The following is a 16,433-nucleotide window of genomic DNA, read 5'->3' as shown; positions in this document are numbered from 1 at the left end:
TGCTTAAGTCAGGCAGTGGAACATCTAAGTGCATCACGGCATGTGTGACTCGCTTCCCGTTTCTATCTCTCATCTCTCCACGTGTGTTCCGCAGCCCACTCCTCCTGTCTGCCCCCCACGTTCTATTTAGCACAGGCTTTGCCTATGGCAGATGCTCAATAAGCACTTACTGGTTCATTCACTTTCCTCTCCTAGACTCTTCCTCAAGCGCTCCTTCTTCCCTTCCTCTCTGAAGCCAGGGAGCAGGGCCACCTCCCTGTCAGACAGATAATGCTGTGCAGACTGAACGGTGTNCTTCCCAAGCGGCGCACTAGCGCAGTGCGCCACCGGGCCGGCCCAAAATTCTATTTTCTTAAGTCTGTTTTCATAGGGCTTTGATGCTCTGTAGACATTTTTGTTTGGGCAGGAACTTGTGAATGTTTGGTACTTTGGACTGTATCAACAGCTGTTGATGTTGCAGTATTCATAATAGCACCTGTGTATCAAGTGTTTACTATGGGACGGGTTCTATGCCAAGCTCTGTATATGTGTTATCCTGTTTAATATGCCCCCCAGGCCAACAAGGTGGGCATTCTTATTATTCTCGTTTTATAGAGGAAAAAACTGAGGCTCAGAGGAGTGGGGTTACTTGCCCCAGGTCACACAGCACATGAGGGGCAGGGCCAGAGTTTGGATCCAGGGCTGTTTGGCCCCAAGGCCTATGTATTAACCATGAGGCCACCCTGTGCCTGCTGCCAGGCTGCAGGGATCTCAGGGATCTCTCTCCACTATGTCCTCCTGTATCTTGAGCTGACCTGCCTCCCCATGACGCCTGTTCTTCCCTGAGCTAAGAGCTGCGCCCTGTAATTTCCACCCAGTGCTCTGAGCTCCTCATTCTGCCCTCTGGGGTGGCCTGGAATGTTCCTAATCTCCCTTTCTTATGAGAGTCACATGAACTTGGTGGGAAGGAGATAGGGAGTCGTTCTCCTGTGGCTGACTGATCTCTTTCCTTTGGGTGGCTGGGCAGGTTCCATCCGAACAGTACAGGAGCTTGGCTGAGAGTGCCCTTTTGGAGCCCCAAGTGAGAAGATACATCATCTACAACTCGAGGCCCATGCAGCTGGCCTTTGCTGTGGTAAGGAAGGAGGTGGGGGCTGCACGCCAACCCTACCCTGGGCATTTGCTGAATTCAGCATCATGTCCCGGAGTGGTGCAAGTAAGGGGTTTGGAAGCTTGTTGCCCAGCTGCCTGGGAAAGAGCAGTACTGCACTGACCTGGATTTGATACATGAGGAAGTTTATTGAAAAAAGTTATAACCAGGTTCCAGTTTGGATGGGAGTCAGGGTTTACTGTGGGCAGAGCCCAGATTGGGAACCTGCAGTCTCAATGGGCTCTGGACTCAATGTCTGCCTTGGCCAAGACTTTGCCAACCTCTGGGACTTGGTTTCCCCTTCTGTCCAATAGACAGGTCCACTTTAGCACAAGTCATATATACATATCTATGAGGGAACTTCAAAAAGTTCATGGAAAAATTCGTGTTATATTTCAATTCTATTTTTCCATGGACTTTTTGAAGTACCATTGTATACACATATGTATGCATGTACATATAAACATGCATATATACCTACATATATACATACATAAATGCATACATACATACCAATATGGCAGAGCCAATATTTGAACCTAGGCAGTCTGGTTTCTGTGGTCATAACCACTATGATTTGCTGTTGCTTTGTATATATAAATGGTCAAATACCATGCCTGACTCCCATGTCTCACTTCTAGGGAGAAGGGAAAGGGGTGGGAATGAGTATTTATTAATTCCCTAATAAGTGCTGGGCTGTTACCTTCTTAACCCTTATAACAATGCTATGAAGTATTATTATCCCTATTTTACAGATGAGGAAACTGAGGCTCAGAGAAGTATTATAACTTGTCTAAGACCGCATAGAATTTGAAGGATCACTGTGGGCTTCCGACTCAAAACTCACTCCAGAGCCCCCTGCCTTTTAATTTATAATCAGAGTAAACAAGGATTAGGAGTTCATTGCTTCTAAACAAGGAGTATGAGCTCATTCCCATAGACCCAGCCATCTGCTTCAGTCTCTTACTGGCTTCCTGAGCTGTTTGAATCCAAGGAGGATGTCCTTTTGAATGGAACTGCTTCTTTTGAAGACTGATGTTCCTGGCCACATGCTCTCTCTGGCTTCTTGCAGGTTTTCTACATGGTGGTATGGGCCAATATCTACTCCACCAGCCAGATGTTTGCCCTGGGCAACCACTGGGCAGGCATGCTGCTTGTGACCCTGGCTGCCGTGAGCCTCACCCTCACTCTCGTGCTCGTCTTTGAGAGACACCAGAAGAAGGTGAGATGTCCGGAGATCCCTGCCACACTCCCTCCAGAAGGGCCGAGCAGGCATGAGAATCTCAAGTCAGACTTTTCTCTCTGGCCTGCTCAATTTCTCCAACCACTAAAATCCACACTAGCCCATATGCCCAGTGACTAAAAGAAATCAAATCACATGGGTTGTTAAATCCTCTGTTTTTCATCTAATCCCTGTGGATTTTTTTCTCTGGAAGCAAGCTGTGTTTTGAGAGAGAGTCTGGGAGGAGGGCACCAATAGCTAATATTCTTCCACTACTTTGGTTAACTGAGCCCTTTTATGCATCTGTCTCCCTGGATGCTCACAACAGCCCTGTGAGCGAGGGAGGATTACTGAAGCCACCTTGCAGCACAAGGTGCCTGAGATTGAGGGTTGGGGAGAGGTGATTCACATTATTTCCTCCTGTGGTGAGCAGACGCTGACCTGGTTTTGTGCTGACATCCATGTCTCTAATCCCAGCAGTGATCTTTGAGGCAGAGTGGGGTGGTCAGAGAATGTAGGTAAATTGTCATGGATCCCATTGTAAGTGGCAGAGATGAGGTTCAAAGCCTGAACCCTCTGATTTCCAATCACTTTCAGAAGGAAGACTGATATCTCCCAGTTTAATGTTTGGTTCACTAATTGCATCTGTTTCTTCAGTGTCTGTCTTTTGTTATGTAATGAGCACATCATACATAGTAGCTTGCCTTTTAAATGTTTTACAGGGTAACTCACTAGGTTCCCTATTAACTCTCTGGGTGGAGGCTATTCTACTCACTTTACAGGTGAGGAACCTGAGGCTCAGGAAGGCTCAAGGAGCAGCCCAAGGCCATTCTGCTAATAAATGGCAGAGGCAGAATTCAAGGCCAGGGCACTCAGCTGCCAAGTCATGTTCTTAGTCAGTACCCTACTTTATTGGGTTTCTATGGCTGCTGTAACAAATTGTCATAAATCTAGTGGCTTATGGTAACACTTATTTATTATCTTACAGTTCTGTAGGTTAGAAATGCAACATGGGTCTCACTGGGCTAAAGTCTAGGTGAAGGCAGGGCTGATTCCTTCTGAAAGCTCTAGGAGAGAATCTGTTTCCTTCCCTTTCCCAGCTCCTAGATGCCACTGATACCTTGGCTCGTGGTCGCTTCTCCATCTTCAAAGCCAGCAGTGGTGGGTGGAGTCTTTCTCACATCTCCCTTTCTGACTCTTCGGCCTCCCTCTTCCACTTTTAAGGATCCTCGTGATTACATTGGGCCACCCGGATAATCTAAGATGATAATCTTACTTTAAGGTCAGCTGATGAGCAACATTAATTCAGTCTACAACTTTAATTCCCCTTTGCGCTGTCACATAATGTATTCACAGGTTCTGAGGCTTAGGACTTAGCTTTGGGGGACCGTTACTCTGCCAATCACACCTACACTGTCTTTTCAGTTACTGGGAAGCTCCTATCCTTCCAACCCCCAACACCTGGCATAGTGCTGGACTTTGAGATATTCAGCAATCACTGCACCCTTGCCTGACTCAGCGGGGAGCACAGGATGCTGGGAAATGTAGTCAGGGTTTGGGGTATGAATTCCAGTTAGTGCCTGTGTTCACAGGGACAAATAGAACTTTATGGCTTAACCATTCTGAAAGGATCTTTGTTGGGCTTTGCCACAAGGCTGACAAAATAATGCTACCCTTGGGCTCTGTTGAAGCATTCACAGCCTTTATGCTGGCCTATAAAAATTAAATTGAGCAGGCTGCTTCTGCACCAAGAAATTTCTTTTGGGGAGGGGAAAAAGAAAAGTGTTCTTCTTTAGTAAAAGCAAGCAAAAACTGCACCTGGCAGGTACTTCAAAGATGCAGATGTAATTCATTGGGCCGCCTGGATAGTCTAATGCACTTAAGGGAATGTCTGCTTTAGCTCTCTGCCTCCTTCCCTTTTCTCTTTTTATTCACCTGGTATTTATGAAGCTACTGTGAGTACCAGGTAACGTGCTGGGCACAGGTCACAGAGATGAGCACGAGCCGGCCTCTACTCGTAGGTGCAGCATTGAGGCCCTGGGTTCTTAGCGGCAATGCTGTCACCACTGTGTGCTCATTCAGAAGACTATTCCTTTCCTAATAATGACCACCATTTAATGAACACCTACTGTGTGCTCTGTGGTTGGGGCTTGATATCTATGCCCAACAACCTTATAAGAAGATGGGATACCTCTGCTGTTTGCTAGGTCTGCATACTGGGGGCGGTTATTACTTAACCTCTCAGGGCCTCAGTTTCCTCATCTGTAAAATGAGATGATAATTACAACTCCCTTATAGGGTAATTATGAGCATTAAATGACTAAATACATGCAAAATGCTTTAATAGTAGCTTTTACAAAGTAAATGCTCAGTAGGTATTAACTGTTATTATTATTGATTCTGCCAGTGGGGAAACTGAATCTCAGAGAGATTGAGTAACTAACCCATGGTCACACAGTCCTCCTCAGGTCTTCCTCTGCGTCTCAGCTCCAGGATCTCTTCCTCCTTGGATCCCTCATCATTCAGAACCATGCAGATTACCCGCTTCCTGCACATTGTCACTTTTACTGTTAGAATCCTACCTGTGTTGCATAGCATCCTCAAGAGCCTCAAATTTTGCATATGCTGCCTTGTTTTTCCTTGTTTTTTGCATTATTAGCCTTTCTCAAGATCAGAAGGTTTGTGAAGGTGGGCAAGACCCTGCCTTGTATCCCCTACACAGCACTGTGCATTGATAGGGCATGTGGGAAATTCCTAAAAATATTCTCTTGTGGTCAACGTGGTACAATGGAAAACATCATGTCTTAAATTCAGTATCACCATCACAATGATATTCTCAGCTGAAATGCATTGAGTGTTCATTCTTCCAAGTGTTCTACATGGATTAATTCATTTCATCCTTACTACAGCATTTGGAGCTAGGGGGGATCATTTTCTCCAATTCGGAGATGAGGAGATGGAGGCAGAGAGATGTTAAGTAATTTGCCCAAGGTTATACAGGAGGTGAGAGATGGAGTCAGGATTTGAACTGTTGATGATGTGTGTTTCTGAAAGGGCCAACAATGCTTACTAAAGTTATAGGCAAAACGAAATATAACCATCCCTTGATTTTCATATCCTTCCAACCCCCAACACCTGGCATAGTGCTGGACTTTGTGGAAGTGGCCTTCCTAGAAAATCCCCTTAAATACATTCAAAGAAACACTTTAGGTGTCTGTATAAAATGGACTTTAGGCGGGCCCATCAGAGAATTGTTAGTAGATTTCTCACCTGCATTCACACCCAGCAGGGCATTCAGAGTTCAGTTAGGCTAGGGGACAGTTCCTTGACATGCATAATCATCTCCCATGGGATGTCCTTCAGTGGAAGACACATTGTAGCATCCTGGCCCTCCTCCACTAAGTGCCAGCATTTTCCATCCCATCCCTGTTCTGTGACAACCAAAAGGGCCTCCTCACATTTCCAAAAGCTCCACTTGGGGGTTCTGCCCCTTTTGAGAACCCTTGTCCTTGATTGGGCTGCTTCCTCCTGCCTTCCTCTGAAAGTCCTCTTGTGGTTTCTTCCCCAAACCAGCATTTTGGGTCCTGTCACCTTTCCTCCCTCTTCTCCCTGGCTTGCTTGGCATCTATTTTGCCAGCTGAATACATGGCACCCCTTGGTTTGGGTGGGAAAAGAAGGAGATTGATTTCCAGAGCCCCTTCTGAAGACAGGCACAGGGCTGGGTACTTTAAAGTAGGTGCTTTAGAGACAGAGCACAGTAGGCGCTCAGGTCCATCTGCTCTCCTGCCTCTTCCAAATACCTTTTGCACCCCTCCTGGGTCCCAGGCTGGGTGAAGCACTTCACACACAGTCTTAGTAAAATTTCACCACACTCCTAGGAGGCAGGGCGATCTTTATCTTTATTCTACAGCCGAAGAAAACAAGGCTCAGGGAAGGGACATACCTTGGTCAGGCATGAATTTACTGTCCCAACAACCCAACCCACAACCCCATTTTATAGGGGAGGAGGTGGACAGTTCTGAGGGTGAGGATTGTCCTGTAACGTCTAGGGGTGGGATAGTGTATGGCTATTGTCCAGGGCCCGGGAGCTCCCTGGCAGCATGGAGGTCTAGCCAGAGGCCTGGCATTTGTCTTACAGGCCAACGCCAACACGGACCTACGGCTGGCGGCTGCCAATGGAGCCCTCCTGAGACACCGGGTGCTGCTGGGGGTGACGGACACGGTGGAGGGGTGCCAGAGCGTGATTCAGGTATGTGTCTCTGAGTAACCCCTCTGTGATGGGCCACTTGCAGAGAGGGGGCCTCACATTCTCCCAGCATGCACAGTGTCTCTGGGAGTCCGCTAAGGAGGTGGCTGTTGGCAACCCTTTCCTTCCTCCCTGCTCCAGTGTTTCTTCCTTGAGACACTTCCTCTGAAGCAGTTACCAGTGACTTAGAACCTCCATGTGGCAAGGCTGGAGGGGAAGGTCAGATAGTGTTCAGGCTTTGCTGCTCATTGGGCATTTATTCAGCAGACAGATGGGGCCTCTTCTGTGCTGAGCCCTTGGTTGGGCACTGAAGAAGCCAGGGGGCCCACATGAGGTCCCCGTCCTGCAGGAGCTCCCAGCCTTGTGAGGATGACAGGCACACGGTCAGTCAACAGCAGGCTCTCTGGCTCTATGGCAGAGGGAACCACCCCTGACAAGGCCAAGAGGCAGGGTGGACAGGATGCTTTTGAAGGAGTTTGAGGAGCTTCCAGTGGCTGAGAGCTACAGCAGCAAGACACAGTGGGGATGTGAGGCTGGAGAGGTGGGCCATGTCCTACAGGCCTTGCCTGCCCTGGCTCTATTGTTTTTTTTTGCCCCAGAGGCAGTAGGAGGTCTTAAGTGACTAGCCCAAGGTCACACAGTTGGTCAGGACATGGCTGGGGCTAGATCTCTTGGTCCTTGCTGGGCTCTGCCCATTCCTCCATCCATGCTGGACCTGCCCAGTGGAATTGCAAAATCTCCTCAGCTCCACATGTGTTCTCACCGCTACGGCCCCTCACCTGGTGGGAGCCTGGGGGTGGGTGTGCACGAGGGACCTGGGAGGAAGCTGCTCGTAAACATCCCTGTTCACCCCAGAAATGTTGATTGATGGCCTGCTGTGTGCCAGGCACTGTCCTAGGCACTGACGCTGCAGCAGAGAATATGTGCAGATCCCTGTTTGCAGAGCCTGTCCCACCTGAGGTTGTTGTGGGGTATAAGAAGATCTTGCACAACAATCAGGTGACATCACAAGATTTCTGGCAGTTCAAGTGTGACATTGTGTACTGGGAGCTCCTGGAATCTGGGGGTCCTTTTTAGCCTGATTTATCTCCAAATCTACTTTATTAATTAGCATAACGGAGTGACTTGGTAAGTGTTAGTTGAATGCGTGGACAATGAATGACTAATGAATGATCACATCTTTTCAGACAGTCAGGCTTTTTCGTTTTCAAAATAGTATCTTGGGATGAGGTGACACAATGTCTGAGATGTCCTTTAAATCCATTGGGGGGTGGGGCGAGGGGTGGGGGTGTTGGGGATGGGTAACAAGCAAGGGTAGAGACTAAACAAGAGTGGCCATGAGGTGGCACGGTTGAAGCAGGATGATGGATAGCTGTCATCTGCTTTTGTATGTGTTTGGAAATTTTCATAGTAAAAAGCTTTGAAAGAATCATTGGAAAAATGCTCCCATGGGAATGAGACAGTGGGAGGGACTAGTTGGCAAGAGGGATGTGACTTTGGGTCTCAAGGGTCAGTCATTGGGAGGGGAGCTCTGGGATCCAGAGGAGGTGGGCATGAGACAAGGGCCACCAGCTTCTTGCAGAACTTTGGTTATGATGTGTGGCAGGTGTGGCCCCACCAACACGAGGATTTCAACCTGGTTAAGTTTAACCTGGCCTCCTGGGGACTGTTCAGGTTGAGGCAGAAGGGGAGGTAAGAGTGGGGTGAGGACTCTTACCCTACTCCCCTCCCTGCAGAGCACCCATGCGGATTACCTGGGACCTGGCCGTGGGGGTGTCAGCTCTGAAAGGTTTCACTCATGTGCACGTTTGGGTCTAGACAGGCAGCCTGAGAACTGAGGACGATGGTGGTAACCCCAGGCAGATATGTGATGTTCAAGAGGGTTTGGAGTCTGTCTGGGATGCTCAGTGACTGTGGGAGATGGGGCCACAGCCATTATGAACAGGGTTTGGTATTTTCTAAGTTTGCACACAAAGCCGTTTTTTTACCACCTGTCCAAATGAGACGTGGTCATGGCGTGGGACTGTGGGCGGGAGCAGAATGGCATGTTCCTGCCAGAGAGCAGGATAAATCTGGTGGTGCTCAGAAGCGTGGGCCTCCAGCAGGAGGCGGGAGGTGGAGGACAGCCGCGGGGGTGGCGAGTCCCAGCAGTCATGGTGCTTCTCTCCACAGCTCTGGTTTGTCTACTTCGACCTGGAGAACTGTGTGCAGTTTTTGTCGGATTATGTTCAAGAAATGAAGACTAGCCAAGAGGTAAGGTATCTTAAGTGGAGAAACAACAACAACAGAAATAAACCAGGAGGCCAAATTGTGTAGCTCGCGTGACTGCAGTGTTGGAACAATGTCTAAGAAAAAGTTACTTGGAAGGAAGATTAACTATGTGGTATCAGTGGTTGTTTTCCTGCTTCTTTTCAGCTAATTGCTTTCATCTAATTTTCATCCACATTTCCTATAGTGAGTGTATATTTCTTTGTAATTATAATAATATAATACTACTACTACTAGTCAATTCTGGCACATCCGAAAGTCTCATGTATTTAGACACTTTCACTTGTTCAAACTGCCTTCTACCATATGTTAAGAAGTTCAGGGAGATCTCTCTCCAATGCTACAGAGGAGGAAACAGGCTCCGGGAAGACCTGTCACCTGCCTGGGGTCTTGGAGCTGACTGGTGAGGCCCAGGTTTAGAGGCCAGGCCTCCTGTTTCTGAGCCCAGGGTTCCTTCCCTACGCTCAGGCTTTTCCTGGGCCCTGGAAGTATTGCAGTTGGTCTTGAAATCCGGATTGTGGTTCAGCCCTGATCCTGGTTCATTTTTTCCTGCATGGACTCAGGCAAGTCCTTGGAGCCTTGGTTTGTTCATCTGCAACATATAGATAAAGGTACCCACATCCAGGCTGCTTTGAGGAGTGAATGAGAGCATGGAAGAAAAAGTAGGTTAGAAACTGTTAAGGACTGTACTCTTGTAGGGAATTATGTGATCTCACCAATGTGGCTCAGTTCCAGATTCTTCTGAGGTTAGCATTGGAGTCTGTAGATGGATCTGTCCTCTGCTGGGTCTGCAGGTTAGGGAGTGACTCAGCCTCCCAGATACCACCCAGTTTAGGACACACCTGGGTCCCCCCTCTGTTTCCTTTGCAGTCCTTGCTGAGAAGCAGACTGAGCCAGTTATGTGTTGTCATGGAGACTGGGGTGAATCCCACAACGGCGGAGGAGCCTGAGGATTTGGAGGGTGCCCCTCTCCTGCTCAGCAGCCCTCGTCCTGAGGAGAGACCAGTCATGCAGACTGAGCTTCGCCAGCTCATTCCTGAGTCTGAGCCTGAGGTAACGGCACTGTCGCCAGTCAGGGTCGTCCTCCCTCATGGACCATTTGCATAAAGAGAGTCCATGTGGGGACTTCAAATTCTAGATTCCTGGAGAGGTGGCTTCACTGAGTTGGTAGAGACATGCAAACCTTCTAGCCCAGTAATTTTCAATCTTTTTTTCTTCACCCCAGCACTTTTAAAAATGGTTTATAGGAATCATTTTATATTTATCGGGATTTTTGGATTGCATTTTTTAATGTCTTGGATATTTTTTTGATAGTTGCATTGGATGGGTGGTTGCATGTTGATGGATCATAGCTTATCTAACCATGAACGTATTGATGAATATTTGGGTCTTTATCAATCTATCAGTCTATCAATCGAATCATCATTGATCCATCCAACCATCATTCATCCATCTACATACTTAAATTGCAGTTGGATATTTGAATCTTATGTGTATCTCTGTTGAATTCCCATTCCTCCAGCCCTAGAGTTCTGCTGTGTTCTGCCATCCAAGCTATTTGTTGGGTATAGCTAAGTATTGGTAGACCAGAAATCTGAAAATGTGGTTTGTGGCATGTGCTACCTTCTTCTCACCATGAGGACAGACCCACTGTCAGGGAGACAAGCAGCAAGGGGTGACCTCAGATGACATTTGGAACTTCAGAACAATGCTTGCATTTTCTTTTTAGCCAAGAGGTTTGGGAATTCATTGTCCAAACTAGCCCAGATTTCTGCACTGGAGAGTGGGAGGCCTACAAATAGGACTATTTAGATGAGAAAATGATAAATGTGTTCATCTCTTTATTGACTTTTTTTTTTAAAGGGCAGAAAAGATTATGTACTTTATTATGATGAGCACACCTGGGTTTATGTGCAATAGCCTATTAAATATGGGCCTTTAAATTATTTTTTCAAATTCATTCAAACCAGTAGTAATACAACTTCTTGTCGTGAATATCAAATGTATGTGCGCGTTTTTAAAGTGGCTGCCCTTATGAGTTAGCTAGGGAAATACAATCAATGCCCAAGTCTCAGCATGAGCCAGATCATCACATTTCAGTAGGAACTCACTATCTGTGAAAGATGGAGGTAGTTATAATGACCTCTTACATTTTTAGACTTTTATCATGCATAAAATCTTCAGCATACCCTCCATGGTATGGATTATTTTCCCTTCTTCCTTGATGGGTGAAATAAGTTTCCAAGAGGTCAGATGACTCGCCCAAGGTCATGGAACAAGGGAGAATGTGGCAAAGCTAAGGGCAGAAGCCAGCCCTGTTGATTCTAAATAAACCAAGTTTCTTGCTACAGTTCTTTGCTTCTTACGTTATTGATTTTAGACTACTAAATTGGCAAGAAGACCAGCCTGCATTAGTGAGTGGCAAACTATTTGATGTTTTTAATATTTTCTAGCAAAAATGACAATCAAAACAAAAGCCAGTCCTAGGAACCATGTGGAGTTTCCGCTTTTTTGAATAATAATGATGGTAATGATATTGGTGACATTTATTGAGCACTAGGTGCTGGGCTAGATGCTTTCTGTACATTAGTTCCTTCTGTCCTCACTCTAGCTCAATAAGGTAGATGCTGTTACCGGGCACAGGTCTGGCTGCCTGTCCCCTTTCAAAAACAAACCACTCAAAAGTCAAATGTTGGTGAAAATGGAAGTCAGCTTTTATCCAGGAATACTGGTGACCTGAGAAGAGATGTTAGGGTAACTCATCTCTCTGGTAAACCTGAAAGAGATTGGCCAGACTAAAGCCATCTCAAAGACTCAGAGTTATTGAGGGTTTTTTAAAGAGGGGGTTGAGGGAATGGAATGTGAGAAATGAAGAGCAGGAGGGAGGGGGCTCCCTGCAAGGAGCCAGGTGCAAGGTCTCGCCAAGGCTCCGTCTGGTGTCTGTTCTCAGGCTTGATGCTACCTCAGGGTCCTGCTGGAGGCGTGGAGTCAGCATAGCCTTACTGATGTCTTCCTTGGTTTCCCAGGGTCTGGACAGTACATGCAGGTCTGCAGCTCCAGGCTGACTGGAAAACAACTTTATATTCATGTAAATAATGTCATCTTGCCACATAACCAAGGTTCAAAAAATCAAATAACCACAGGAAAAGAGGAAACTCAGAGAAATGCATGCCAAGGAAAAAACTGTGTCTTTTTAGAATAAATATTCTAGGGCCCATGAGGTTTTAGGTCCCACCATGGCTTCAGTCCTGTTCACTCCAGCATTGCTCCTATTTTTCCTATTTTAACTGATGAAGAAATGGGCTCAGCAAGGTGAAGTGACTTGGTCAGTCACAGAGTGGCCGAGCTGAAATTCCCTCTTGGCCTTTTTGACTCTAAAGCCGGTTTTTAATTACTAACTCTACAGACATAAATAGCCTTGATGTAACCCACACCTTATTTTATTACATTCAGAATGGACACAAGTATTGTGAAAGACCTTCAACACCACACTTCAGGAATTTAAGCATTTACCCTGTAATCCCAATTGCTAGACCAGTGAATGGAACTTTAGAGACCAGGTTTGTTAATAAGAACATGTATTAAATCCATGCTCTTAAACACTTTTTGTTTTAAAACTTTAAAATTGTTTTTATTGTGGTAAAATATATGTGATATAAAATTTAACCTGTTAATTTTTAAGTGTAAAGTTCAGTGCCATTAAGCACATTCACATTATCGTGCAGCCATTGCCTCCGTCCATCTCCAGAATGTTTTCCTCTTCCCACACTGAGGCTCCACCAACTTCCTCTAAACACTCACTTCCTCTCCTTGATCCCTGGAAACCACCATTTACTTTATGTCTCTGCGAATTTACTATTTCAGGAGCCTCGTATAAGTGGAATCATACAGTATTTGTCCTTTTTTGATAAATTCAATTTTTATAAGCAAAGTCTTTTAATATATTAGGAGTACTTGGGTGAAGAAATTTACCAGGTACCTTGTATGAATAGAAGAATTCTTCTATAATGGGAATACTCCCCTCCACTCCTCCCATGCAACTAGTGATTTTCTTCAGGTGAGTCATCTTGACCTCATGTGCTTTATAGACTCATAGACATTTGAAAGAAAATGTGTGTGTGGCTGGCCAGGTATAAATCAATGGTGGTTCCTCTAGTGTTTTGAGGAGGCATATCTTTTTTGTACATGTTATTGTTGCCAACCAGCTGTTAGTTACTTGCCTTGGGGATGAGGAAACTGAGGTTGCAGGAGCCCTGTAGCCAGTGAGTTATAGAGCTGGGCTTCTATACTAGGCTGGCATCCTCCATGACCACAGGTGCTGAACTGGCCTGGCCTGGTTCTTCCCAGTGAGCATCGCTCCTGGGTCCAGGGACAAGAGGACGGCTTGGCCTTCCCCTCATGCTTGAGCTCCAAGGTGCTTTCCGGTGGCCCTCACTCTGCTTCCCTGCCTCTTCTAGGAAATGGCCCGGCAGCTGCTGGCAGTGTTTGGTGGCTACTACATCCGGCTCCTGGTGACCTCCCAGCTCCCCCAGGTAGTGGGGACAAGACACATGGACGCTCCGAGGGTTCCATGCCCCTGCCAGCTCATAGAAGCCCACATCCTGGGCACAGGGTGCTGCCCATTCCTGGCCAGGTGACCTAGGGGTGCAGGTACTCATCTTGCTCCAAGACTGAGAAGTGGGAGAGGCCTCATGATGAGAGAAGCATGGGTGCACTCTAAAAGGTCAGTCATCTCAGCAGCAGAGGTGTCTTGCTCACTCCAGGGCTCTGCACAAAAATGCCTTGTTGAGACTCCATACTAAACCCTGGCCTTTGCAGAAGCTTATGGGTGTTGAGCTGGTCACGCTCCAGGCTACTCTCTGTGCCACTCCGAACTGTGGACGTGGATGGAAGGGCTGGTCTCCCATCCCTTTCACTGCCCAAGAGCCCAGGAAATGTGAAGATAACCAGACCGGGCACATTGTGTGTCTGAAGCTTGATCTCAGATGATGCTCCCATTCCCAACCCCTTCCAGTCAGATGGGGAAACTGAGGCTCAGAGAAGCAGTTGCTCTTTATGGCATTGCCTCATTCCAAGCTGAAAAAAAAGAAGTAAATTCCCAGAATTTCCTCCATTTTTATGTTTTTCTCTCCCTATATTTTATGAAAAACAGTGGCCCTGTGCTTGTCGTCTGCTAGCACACAGGCCGCAAAAGACAGAGATGGAAGATGGAAGACAGAAGAAAGAGAGAAAGGGCAGGTAACTATTAATGGGAATGTTTAGAGAAGACTGGTTCTGATTGGCTTGAGGACTTCTTTGGTTCAAAGGCATGCACGCTTGGCCGTGTGGTTTTATACTGCAGACATGGAGCCAGCAGTCGTGTTTTCTGACACTAACATTGTCCCTGCATGAAGTGTGATCAGTTACTCGTGCAATTCTGTGAAAGGCTCAGAGGCTTCTAGGTGTTCTATTCCCGAACAAGTCTGAAGACCTGTCGTTCCATAGACCCAAGTCCAAAAGCCCTGGCCTGGCTTCCCAGCCCCCGAGACCGGGACTTCGTTTGCGGTAGTGGCTGTATCTCTCCCCAAACCCTTCATAAGCTGAAACTCTTTCCTGGACTGACATACCTATTCCTTTCTATCCGAAGGACTTCTATTCATGCTTCAAAGCCCAGCTTTTCTTACCTGTCCTTCAGAAAGCCTTCCAGCATCACCAGCCCTGCTGCTCTCTGCCTTCTTTAAATTCTTGACACAGCTTCTGCCTGCACTGATATTTTATGTTATTGATTTTATTTTTCTGTGCACATGCCTGTTTTACTAGCTAGACTGTAAACTCCTCAAGGACAAATACTGCACCTTACGTGCATGACCTGGACCTGCTAAGGAAGAAAAAATCCTGTGGATTGATTGCTTTGCCATCTGCATAGCAGTTTCTGCAAATTGTTCTCCAAAGTCAGTAGAATGATGAGATTGGTATGGACTTAGGTTCTGGATCTGATCTGCCGCTTCTAACTGTGTAACTTTTGGCAAGTCTTTCTTTGGATGGTCCTCAGTTTGACCATCTGTATAATGGGTGTGTTGGATGATTTTTAAGGGCCCTTTGAGGACCAAAGTTCTGAGAATTTCCAGCTTATTTTGCTCCCTCCTAGCCCTTGGCATGTCTGTCTGTTATGCCTTTATCTACACAAGGTCCTACAGCCCCACATGGCTGAAATATCCTGGGCCTGATAGTGCCCTTAGACAGAACACTGGCTTAGCTAGCAGCAGACCTGGATTCATGTCCCAGATTTGCTGCTTCCTTGCTGTGTGAACTTAACTAAGTCACTTAACTTCCCTGAGTGTCAGTTCACTCCTTTATAAAGTGGATCTGGTGAACATGAAATGTAATAAGCCAAGTGACTTGCCGTGTAAGAGATGGGTCTGACTATTTGCATTTTCTGTGCCAGAGAACAGAAATCAGTTGTAAACCAACTCCTGGAAGTGGCTGTTTTAGGCATTTATCTTTAGCTAAGCCTGAGGGCAGCTTTACTCAATGAAATTATTCACAAAGGTGATCACTGTCTTTCTGACCTGACACAGACGAAATGTAGTCTGTGAATGTGATCAATTGGAACCTGTATTTATCATCTAATCATAAAACTCCAGTAAATATACAGAGAATCAAAATGTGTTTAATACATGGCAAAACAGCAGTTTTTAAGGTCTACTTAAAGAGCTCTTGATGTGTGCTTTGCTGCCTTTTCCTCTCTTTGGAATTTCTGACGGTCTTACCTGGTGGGCGGGGCATTCAGAGCGTACCCTCAATGTACATTTCTCTGCATCTGTGCCTCAGTTTCTTCATTTATAAACTCCCTGAGATCTCTTGTCTTGCCTTGCTATGGTATGAATGTTGGCCCCTCCAAAGCTCATGTTGTAGGCTTAATCCCCAAAATAATATTTGAAAGGTAGGGCCTTTAGGAGATGATTATACCATGATGGCAATGTGCTCATGAATGGATTGAGCCATTCATGGATTAATGGGTTCATGGGTGAATGGTTATCACAGTAGTGGCACGAGGGGATTTGTAAGGAGAGGAAGAAAGCTGTTAGTGTGGTCTTGTTCAGCCCTCGCTATGTGATACCCTGCATTGCCATGGGACTCCGTAGAGAGTTCCCACCAAGACGAAGGCCCTCATCAGATGTGCCCCCTGGATCTTGAACTTCCCAGCCTCCAAAACTGTAATAAATTAAAAAAAATAAATAAATAAACTACCCAGTTTCAGGTATTCTGTTATTAGCAACAGAAAACTTACTAATATACACCTACTTCACAGGGGTTTTGTGAAGATTAGATGCCACATACACTAGCTCCTGAGTCTTGGGCTCTGTGGAAGTCATAGGCACTGCAGTGTCATGAAGCAGGAGTGAAGTCAGTAGCTCATTGCTTGGTTTCTAGGGTCACATTTATTCAAGTCCAAGTTCTGCCATTTAAGAGCAGCGTCCTTCATGTCATTGGGTCTCACTCCTCATCTATAGAATGGGGAGGTTGAGAGCAAGCTGGTGACTTTGGGCCAGAGACTCACTCTCTCTGTACCTCTATTTCCTCATCTG

At 46.4% G+C, this 16,433-nt stretch overlaps 1 protein-coding gene across 1 annotated transcript; it reads left to right on the top strand.

Moving 5' to 3' along the window:
- Positions 1-1,006: 1,006 nt before the first annotated feature.
- Positions 1,007-15,404, top strand: LOC103581814 (transmembrane protein C9orf91; the record flags this gene model as incomplete). The annotated part of the gene is made up of 6 exons (XM_008563558.1): positions 1,007-1,114; positions 2,202-2,351; positions 6,490-6,600; positions 8,770-8,850; positions 9,736-9,918; positions 13,323-15,404. Coding segments are annotated over 6 exons (813 nt in total), but the record flags the coding sequence as incomplete, so codon positions are not given.
- Positions 15,405-16,433: the final 1,029 nt, after the last annotated feature.

This window comes from Galeopterus variegatus, unplaced genomic scaffold (assembly GCF_000696425.1).
Source record: "Galeopterus variegatus unplaced genomic scaffold, G_variegatus-3.0.2 Scaffold14002, whole genome shotgun sequence".
NCBI lineage: Eukaryota > Metazoa > Chordata > Mammalia > Dermoptera > Cynocephalidae > Galeopterus > Galeopterus variegatus.
Note: the sequence above shows the minus strand (reverse complement) of the source record. Positions and strands in the feature narration are given on the sequence as shown.